Here is a 10,170-nt window from a genome sequence, read left to right as displayed (position 1 = left end):
GGATCGTGGCAGGTCGGGAGGTTATCATTTTGAGCCTTCTTTTAGCGATGCTTCTTCTGGCGCCGTGCTAGCGAGTATCAGCGGGACAGCTTCTGCGTAGAGCACGGGAAGTGGGTGGTCGTGACCGTGAACGATAGAGCATCTTGCTACATTAAGATTATTCCAGATCGGTTATGTTCCAGGCGTAATATATGGATTCCTGTTCTCACTCATCTTAACAGCGAGAGAAAACTCGATTGCTGGAGCGCCTGTACACGTTACCACCCTCAGGCGCGGTACTGTTCTTCTTTGAGGAAATGCCCGGCACTCAGTTTGCCTTGGCGTACACCATATGCTACATCAGCATGAACACGAGTTTCCCAGTGCAGGCGTGGTTCGAGGGTATTCTTTGCATTGGCTAACATTTTTTCGTCATGGGGCCTTGAACGAACGCCCCACTGCTCTGTTGAGGCCTGGCCGTAATGAACAACATCCAGTCCAATAACAAGAAATGATATGTCAGCCACAGTAACAGAGATATGACGATGTGCATGCTGCTGCACAGCATCATCAGCAGCTGTCTCGTCCCGCCGTGGGATCGCGGCGAAACTCGGATGTGCTACAGAAACGTGTGCGCAATTTTTTTGCCAGGGCTGGTACGAGCTCGTGTCGCTCGTTGACCTCAATCTTTTACGCCGCCATTGTCCCACTCCAGTCAGTTTTTTACCAGGTTTGCCATGAAACCGCTTTGTTGCCTTGCATTCAGAAATCGCACCGGGCGAAGAAGGTGAGGCCAGTGGCAGTGTACACCTCGCACCACATGTGTCTACCGTTCGAACCACATAGTTACGGAACAGTTATGGAATGCTGCAGCCCGTTGGAAGGCGACAGCGGTGCACGACCGAGCTTGCAACACTTATGCGGCACTTCGAGCGTGCTCGAGGGCAGTTACAGGTCCTTACACGGATGGGCAACCTCCGGGCCGTTTGATCGTTACACCACGGTCAAGCAGGCGGTAGCCTTCTTTGACCTCCACTCCGACGGGGTTCCGAGTGATCGGCTAGGGCTGCGACCACTTCAGATTCAGCACGCTCCCTTTCTACGGAACATTCTCCGCATTTGGCCCCTTGTCGAAATATTCGTGTGCATCAAGGTGAGCTAGGAGTTATTAATGTTTTTCTGGCCTCATGCGCAGTTAGGGGACTGCATATCTTCTCCTTTGTTCGGCCTGGGAGTATGCCATGCAATTCGAGCCTGTAGAAAAATAAGAGAAATTGTATCTAAGGCTTCGCTGGCCGGGGCACAGCTGCTGTTCCATCCAGACGTCCACGGGAGCAGGCTCGACGCAGGCTTTCGCAGCATACACCCTGAGAAAATACCTTGCGAATCCCTGTAGCGGCATTTATATGCGAGATGTACTAACTCACGCCTTTTCGTCTTAGCGTCAGATAGGCCTTTTTTGCCGTAGGATCAACATGATGTCAAAGAACAGGTAAGAACCTCTTGTTTGTTATTGCTAACGCAAGAAGTGTCCTGGGGTCGGTTGGTTGTGGAGGGTGTTGCGGTGGGCATGCAGGCCTCCGTTCTACTTTTCCGCTCCTCTCTCGAGCGAGCGTGTCTTCGTTGCCTCCCTGTCGTGGACTTACTTGAGATGGTTTTGCCTGTGTCACTGTAGAGCTGCTTCGATAGACACCAAGAAGGCGATCCCTATTCGGCGCGTGGGAAGGGTCACCCCCTTTCCATTTTTTTTTAGCCTGATCGTAGTCAACGAGTGCTCTGTCCGCTCGGTTAGTTTCTTGATACACAGGAGCTTTCCTCTGATCGATTTTTTTCCGTTATCCGTGGGCGCTTCTGATTAGGCCAATGTCATCGGCTGAGGCGCAAAATCCAGGAACAGCTGGTTCGCCGTTCTTTCCGACACGCACCCCCCGGGTACTCGGCACCCGTGTGCACGTTGTTTTCTTACACGGCGCTGTCCGTTTTGGTACCATAGGGGGGAGAACGGTTTCCTTTATTTTTAACGGGCTCTTCGACGGATGCAAACGGCAGAAATATACTCGAGCTGAATAGGTATTGGCTTTCCCCAGCATCGCTCTTCTCCTTGTATCATCTTGTTCGTAGACAGAATGATGGAAGATCTGTTCCCTTCCCCTTGCTTCCTCCCGCCCACGCCTTCGTCTTCTTCCTCCCAGTCTGCCTTCCCGTCTGCTTCGCCGTCGCCTATTCTTCGAAGCAAAGAAGAGCGAGCGAGCGCGGCTGCCGGATCTCATGCCGCCGCGAGCGGCGCCAGGGTGCAGTACCTCTCTCCCTCTGCTGCTTCTCTTCTCTCAGGATGCTCGCCACCTCGAACACTGCTTGAGTCGGTTTCATCCGCTCCGCCTTCTACACAAGCTGTTCAGCTAGCAGGTGAATCCAATGATGCGGCGTCAACGTGCGCGGCCCCCGCGGATGGAAGAGAGAAGTCTTTTCCCCACGGCTTCCGAGATCAAGGCAGTGGCCTCCCGACTCGGGAGGGTCTCGCTTCGGAAGTTGTTTCAGACAACCCGATTGCTGGTTCATGTTCACGAGGTAGCGATCCAGGCGAGCGCCATGCACCCCCAGGTGACGGCGCGCACGGTGTGACTCAGGCACAGACCGGCACCGGCGATGTTGAGCGGGGTGTGGAGGGCGTTGAAAACTCACGTGTGACCGGCCGAACTTCTCCGCCGCGTGCAGAGACAGAGTCGGGAGGGGGTCGGACAAAGCTGGGATCCAGACAGTCTGGAGCAAGGCCTGAAAAAGCGCCAGTGGGAGAGCCGGATGAGCAGCAGGAACAAGGATCGCTGGCGGCGAAAGGGCTCGAAGAAGCCGACTTGCCTCCGCGTGCATCATCACTTTCGGAGGAGCCCCACGGAAGTGCAGAGAACGAGCAACGTGGAAACGCGTTCCATACAGAGCGAAGACGAGCGCTCTCCGCTGGACGGATTGCAGGGGGCAAGGACCGCAGCACTCCCCCGTTCCTGCTGTCTTCGGATGCTTCCCTTCGCATTCGAGAGGCGAGGAGCTTCTTCATGAACGCCTGCAGGCCGTCGGGAGTGCGTCGCAGCTCAGGGGCTGCTATCGCGTGCTCGCGGAACTGCGGAGGAGCCGCCAGTAGTGCAGCTGGGCCGACGGGACTGAAGACGTCTTCTGGGCGCAGCCGGTCTGCGGGAGATTGCACAAGAAAAGCCGCCCAGGTCGAGGGAATGTCTGCGGCCGACGCTGACGCGCCTGCTGCAGGCAATGTTCGCGGCATTCCTCCGGTTTCACCAGTCGAAAACCTGGACGGCGGCACGCGCCACCCACTCCGTGCCCCAGTGGCAACCAGTGACCAACTCACAGCTTCCGAACTGCAGAAAGATCCTTCCCTTCCGTCTCCAGAGAGATCACGGCGGCCCCACGGCGACAATGTGCGCGGAGGCGAACGGGGAGGAGGGCACGAAAGGGTCTCTGAATCTGGCAAATCGAGTACTGGAAGGCGGCACACAGCCGCATCGAAAGCGGGCGCTTCTTCGTATGGATCGCGTGCCTCGTCAGGACTGGTCGCCGCTCAGGGGCCTCAGGCTGTTTCCGCCCCCTCTCTCTCCTCGCAGTCCGTGTGCGATGCTGCGCCTTCTGCGTCGGCGGAGCTAGCCGTTGTTTCTTCATCCTTGCATTCCTTGTCAACATCCTTTATGGGAGACTTACGCCAGCTTCGAGGTGTGTGCTACGCCGCAGCTGAGGAGGGACAGCTGCGGTCGATGATGTCGATCTCGCGGAGGAGTACGAGTAAATACCGGCGGCGGAGTAGGCGAGCGTCGGCAGCCTCCCTGCCGCCTTCTTCGCAGAAATGCCTTCGCGCCTCCGTGTCGTCTCCGCGTCGTCCGCCTTCCTTCCTTCCGCGTCCGCAGAATCGGCTGTCCTGCCCTGACTCGGGTCTGTGCGAAGCGCCCAGTGAAAGCGCCTGCCGAGGAAGCTTGGCCGCAGAAAACGGACTGAGTGGGGACAGGGTGGAGCCCAGCGCGGGCGCTGGAGGAAGGGACGGCGCGCGTGCCTGGGGGGCGAGGGCGGTGCCCGAGGAGGGAGAAGAGCTTTCTGGGATGCCAGATGCTGCGGAGGCGCCTGGAAAAAGGCAGGCCGTCTCTGTGACTGAAGGAAGGGGAGATGGGCGTACGGCAAAAGCTCAGAAGGAAGGGGAAGAAGAGGGAATGCGCGGGAAGGGAAGCAGAACGGGCGAGAGACGGCAGAGAAGCATCTCAGAAGACCTGCAGGCGCGGCAGGCTGTGTCAAGCCCTGCGAGTGCGGTGCCCGAGGCCAAGGCCGCTGCCGGGAGAGCGGCAGGTCCTCCAGGTACAAGTGGCAGAAGTGTAGAGTCTGCAGAAACGCCCAGTGCAGCAGAGCTGAGAGACAGGTACGTGGAGCTTCTGGGGGATCCGGGCCGGGAAGGAGGAAAAGAAGAGAGCTGGGCCCCGATGAAACGCTGTCAGTCTCCTTGGCGTGGAGAGACCGTGAACGCGAGTTCGCTTGCCTCGCAGAGTGCAATATCTAGCACCTTCGCGGGAGCTGTGCCTCCCCAAAAGGCGCAGAGAAGCCCGGTGGAGACCGACGCCAAGGAAAGCTCTCGTTCGATGGACGAAGAAAGGAAAAGCCAAACGCAGGAGAGAAGTGAGCTGGCGCCGGAGGCAACGTCGCCAGCAATGGAGGCACGACCTGTGGCGGCAGCGACCTCGGGGCTATTCCAGACGCGGGCAGTGGAGCCGGCAAAGCATCTTCAGGATGCGGCGAACCGCGTGGGAGACAGTCAGGCTCCTGCCTGGCGCCAAGGGCCAGGATTGGCGAGCGGGGAAGTTTCAGAAGGGAAGGGCGTGACCAGAGACACGTGTGCAGCGCGTCATGGGCCCAGCTCTCAGTCCGGTCTTGATCATGCGAGTCCTCAGATTTCAGTTCACATTCTTGATGAAGAAGAGCAGTCGGCCTCTCGTCCTGTTTCTCCGCCGTCCTCGGTGTCTTCCACCGTCTTCCCCTCTCGTCGCGTTTCCGCGGGTCGCCTCTTTACTGGGCCGTGTAGAACCAGCAGTGGTGAAGTTCGCTCTGGTGAAGAAGACAGCACAGTCGAGGAGGGAAAGACAGCGGAATTGGCTCAAGAACAGAACAGTGAAGCAGGTGCCGCTTCCCCGCTGGAAAATGGATCCCACGACGGCGGAGGCGTCTGTGTGTCGTCTGCGGCAAGGACGCATCCGGCTTCGTGTGTAGGCTCTTCTTCTTCATCCTCACCTGTCGCAGCCACTGGCCGGCAGCCAGAGTCCGCGAGTGCGCCTGGGATTCTTGCTTTCCACAGAGGACGACTGGCGGCAGGACGCTCCTTCGTGGCTCAGCCGGTAGGCACCACCAGTGAACCGCTCGAAGCTGCGCGAGACGGTGAAGCCACAGACGACAAGGAAGACGACGGGGACGTGAGCGACGCGCCGACGACGTGTGATGTGTCTTCTGTTCCCCCGATGGTGGAAGGCGCGCACCGCAGCACCCACGGCTCTTCTTCGTTGACCAGCCGGCAGCCGTCGCGCGATCGGAGTGCTCCAGAAGGTGAGGCCACGATGAGAGCAAGGGCGCCCACTTCTCCACTGAACGGCGACGCAAGAGCTCGACGCGGCTTACCCCCCTCCACCCACGGGAAAGCAACTGAGGCGATGCAGCCGACGCAGCCTTCCTCTTTCTCATCTGGCTCGTGTTCATCGTCGCCTCGGGAGTCTGCGAGGAGAGACAGCGGGGAACGGAAGAGGGCTCGCGACGCCGGCTTCGTCGCCGACTTGAGGGCTGAGCTGCAGGTGCCCAAGTCGAGCGGCGGTCACCCGAGTGCAGCTGGCGAGCCAGGCTGGGTTCTGCGCGGCGACGTGGATCAGCTTGAGGATGGCGTAGATGCTGAGCGGGCGGAGAGCTCGGATTTTCGTCTGTCCAGGGGGCCCGCGCTGCAAAGCCGCGTGGAGAAGGATGGTAGGCGTTCACAGCGGGAACGAAGAGAGAGCGACGGAGACTCCGCAAAGCGGACGCAGGAGGAGAGCCAGTCAGGGACCATCTCTGTGTTGGCGGCCTCTCCACCCTCCTCACCGGCGAATGCAAGCTGTCGTGGAGCGACGGATGCGCGAAACCAGGCGCGTGGCGACGCGTCTCTGCGTGGTACACAGGAGAAACTTCCGTTCCCCGTAGGCCAGGCTGCGCCGGCTTTCCTGCCTTTCGGCCTGGGTGGTGCAGCTTCTTCAGTCGCGCCCTCAGGCGCCTCTTCTTCATCTCCCCTGTTTTGTCTGTCGGCGACGGTGGCAGCGCCGCATACGACGGGAGAGCGGCGCGTGGCTCCGCTGGTCGCTTCTGACCCTTCCGGCGGAGGCGAGCTCGGCGCATCGGCGGGGGCAGGAGGAAAAGTGCAGGAGGGTTTGGGCGCAGACAGCTCGCTTCCGTCTCCTGCTCCGAGTCGCTGCTCGTTTCTGGCCTCGTCGCGTTCGTCGTCAGGCACCGGGGCGCTGCATCCGGCGCGCGCCACACCGCCCTCCCTCTTGCAGGTGCCTCCTCCTCTAGTGAGTCCTTCGCAGTCGGCGGCGCTGCCTCACCGCGCAGGCTGGACGCGCGACAGGAGGCGGCCGTCGTCGCCCCGCGCGTCTTGGCACTCATCTCCGCTGTCGCTTCCAGGCTTAAGTGAGCGAGCCGCTGCTTTGGGGGAAGGCGGCGACGGGCGACAGCGAGGACGCGCAGGCCACGGGCAACCGGCGGAGCACCCTTCGACCTCCGCGACAGCCGATGCAGGCGCAGCGCATAAACGAGTAGAGAAGAGGAGACTGTCCACCGGAGATGAGCAACAGGGGACAACACAGGCAAAGCCACCGTCCCCCGTGGGGAGTTCACCCATCTCCGGCAGGCAGTGGCTTCCCTGCACGTCGCCTTGCTCCTCTTCGTCGCCTTCTCCCGTTGGTCGGCGTGAGTCGTTCTTTATCGCCGTACCTGTCCCCGTGGGTCGCTGCAGGGAGAAAGGAGACCGCAGCCGCCGCGACTCGCAGACGAAGGCTGGCGAAGGACAGCCGAGTGCGTCCCGGCGGAGCGAAGAGAACGACAGTGCCCGACGGGCGGGCGCGCTGGGCGAGCTGGCAAACAGCAGCAAGAGGCTGCGGGGTAAAGAGGCCTCATCCGTGGTGGGAAAACGAGAGGAGAAGACCGGCACAGCAACAACTGGTTCCACAGCTTCTTCCCCTTTGACAAGTTCTCTTCGCTCGCCTGCATCTTCCTTGCTTCCCTCTGCTCTTTCTTCTGGCCCTGCTGTCCACCACGCACCCGTGGAGGGAGGCAGACGCCAGCACCGCGGAGCGGACAACTGCCGTCGACTCTCGGTCGAAGCTGCTGAACTCCGAGCAGGCGCAGCAGGCGGGCACTCTGACGGTGGGGGCGCTGCACAGGTCAGTGAGACGCGTGTCTCCGCCGTGAGGTCCCAGTGCGTGCCGGACAGGGGCGGAGAAGAAAGAAGCGAAACAGGCTGTCGGAGGCTAGAGATCGAAGAGGAGTCATCCTCGGTCTCCGGTCAGCATCGCGCGTCTACACGCGCCGCGCGGACTTTGCCTCCGCGCGTGCCTGGTGACGCCGGCTCCTCCCTGCCCTCGCCTCCGTCTCCGTCGCAGGCAGCGACCGTCTCGCCCAGTGCGTCGCCGCTGACGCGCCCCAGCAGGAAGCAGCCGAAGAGTGTTTCGTCTCTTCCAATGTTCACTCGGGGTCAGGCGTGGCTTCAGGGCGTGCTGGGCGAGTGTGTCGGCTCGCTGTCACTGGCAAAGAAAGTTGAGTCGGTGCTGGCAACGTGGAAAACAAAGCTGGCTGACTTTGCTGCTGTGGCGACCGCCAGAGTTGTCGAGTCTCTCCTCGATGAAGAGACCAAGGCTGACCTGGCGATGGCGCTTCCGCCCGCCTTCTGCGAACTGCCCAACCTGGCGAGCGCGCAGGTGAGGGAGACTGAGTTCGCCCGTTCAGCGTCCTCAGTGGAACTCTGCGCTCAGCGCGCAACTGCTGCTCGACCAAACAGCTCCCTGCGACAGAATTTCATGCACTGCATCTTAGGGTTTGAAGTTTGGAATTCGTGGACCTCTAGTGTGCATGCATTGGCCAACCTGCTGCTTGAGGCTCTAAGAATGTGCTAATTCTGCTGGCGTAGATCACGTGCGGAGTGTGTAGTTACCTTGCCGCGTGCCTCCACCGTTTCACCATCTATGTGCATATTTTTGTAGACGTACTCTAAATACAGACTGTGATCTAGGGTGGTGCATTTTGAGCTGCTCCTGGTTCTGATGTGTCTCCAGCTGGGAGCGAAAGTCATTTTCTGCAGCGGCTCGCGGCCGAGTGCGCGGCTGAGCGCTATGCGCCTGCTGAGTCAGTATCCACTCACGCTGGACGACGAACGTCGGTATCTGCGCAAGGAAGAGAGCCACACCGCGATCTCAGAATGGAACGAGGGAGACGCGAGCAAAGACGTCTGCATCATCGTTCGTCTCGCTTCACCGGGTGAGGTATTTTACATCATCGAACGCTTCGTTGATGCTAGCTTTTCCATGCGTCTGTACTTTAAACGTATGTGTAGTCCCTCGAGAATGTATGCATGCAAGCTCAGACCCTCAGCAGCTGTGCGCTCGTCTGGGTTCTTGTCATGGGCAGTTCTGTGGAGGCTGCATGCGTCTCTACGGTTGACTCCAGAGGGCTCCAGGAGTCATCCGCGGTGCAGTGGCCAGCAAAGGGCTTCACTTGCAATCTTCGTGGCGTCGCGTGACCAAGGTTATGGTCTGATTGTATCTCGCATATGTGCAGCTATCGTGCACGGCATTGAGCTCGTTCTGGATCAAAGTGGAGCCGGCGCGGTGCGGACCGGAGAAGAAAAGAGAGAGGGAACGCTACTAGACGATGCGAAGATGTCTCTTGATGTCGCCTCCCTTTTCGGAGGAGCGGATGAATCCTGTAAGCCAACAACATACCCACGTGGGTAGCGAGCGAGGCGCACTTGTGGATGTAGCTCGTGTGAAACCGACCCCCCGCCTCCCCCCATCTATCAAGACTTGGGTCCGTTGTTTGAGGTTTGCAGGTTTGTTGGATGGCGAGGCACCATCCGTGTGGAAGTCCGCTGTGTCGCTGGAGCCGCTCCTCCCGAACGAGGAGCGTCTCGTGTTCGCTCTAAGGACCGACGGTTTACCTCTCACGCATCTTCGAGTTTCGCTGCACCTCGCAGCGCGGAGGCAAGACCGCGACGTGTGCGCGGAGGCAGAGGGACTCGCGCGCGAAGTTGAGGGCGACACAATATTTGCAGGTGTCCGTCGAATTCGTGTGTATGGCGAAGTATGGGGAGACTCAGACGATGCGCTGGAACGCGTTGAGGAAGGCCGCGTGGAAGTAGTCAGCGACGTGCTCAAAGGAGCGGCTATCGTTGCATGGGACGACGCAAGCATTCCGGTGGGTCCCCCGCCGAAAAGAAGAAGGAAGGAGGAACCAGAGGAGCGAGCGGCAGGAGAAAGGCGCCAAGAGGTGCTCCTGTCAGCTTTTGGAGTGGGAGAGCAAGCGGAGGAGGCTGAGACGCCAAAAGAGAATCAGTCAACGTGGAGATGTGTAGAGATGGCCGTTGTGCGCCTCAGCACGCGCGCTTCGCTCGAACGCGTGGAAGTTGTCTATCGCGCAGCCGGTGACGAAGAACGTGGCGCCGCATCTGGCGAGACGGGGGGTAGAGCCTCTCTCCAAAGAATTCAGGCGCCGCCGGAGGCTTTCCATACTGAAGAGTCAAAAGAAAACAACCAGCATCTGCCCTCCATCACTGTGGAACTATGGGATGCTGAAGATAGCTCGCTGGTGAGTCCTGCAGGGGAGCAATACTGAGGTGCAAGGGGGTGGAGGAAGGTCGTGCGTTGTCGGATGGGTCTGCGCACTCTAGGCTCGTACAGGCACATGAATGATGATCCTGATTCACAAGTTGTGAAGCACGATGAATCATAGACAAAGAAATCGGCTATCGGGTATCCAAACGGGACTGCAGACAGCAAGCGGCAGCGCCCTTCGCCGATGGCGCATCGACTCGCGTGTCCACCGGCCCGCCTCAAGCTATCAGTCGGTGGGAGAGAGGGGGCGTGACCGGCGCCTGTCACGATGCTTGCGCTCGAGATAGAGGCTGAAGGACAGGCCTTGGAAGAG

At 59.8% G+C, this 10,170-nt stretch overlaps 1 protein-coding gene across 1 annotated transcript; it reads left to right on the top strand.

The window, feature by feature from the left end:
* Positions 1-2,105: 2,105 nt before the first annotated feature.
* On the top strand, positions 2,106-9,858 carry BESB_084340 (uncharacterized protein; the record flags this gene model as incomplete). The annotated part of the gene is made up of 4 exons (XM_029366784.1): positions 2,106-7,949; positions 8,304-8,505; positions 8,806-8,952; positions 9,077-9,858. 4 exons carry the CDS (start codon positions 2,106-2,108, stop codon positions 9,856-9,858), a joined length of 6,975 nt encoding a protein of 2,324 aa, XP_029217244.1.
* Positions 9,859-10,170: the final 312 nt, after the last annotated feature.

Source organism: Besnoitia besnoiti, chromosome VIII (genome assembly GCF_002563875.1).
Source record: "Besnoitia besnoiti strain Bb-Ger1 chromosome VIII, whole genome shotgun sequence".
Classification (NCBI taxonomy): Eukaryota; Apicomplexa; class Conoidasida; order Eucoccidiorida; family Sarcocystidae; genus Besnoitia; species Besnoitia besnoiti.
The sequence above is the reverse complement of the archived record's forward strand: the minus strand, read 5'-3'. Positions and strand labels throughout refer to the sequence as shown.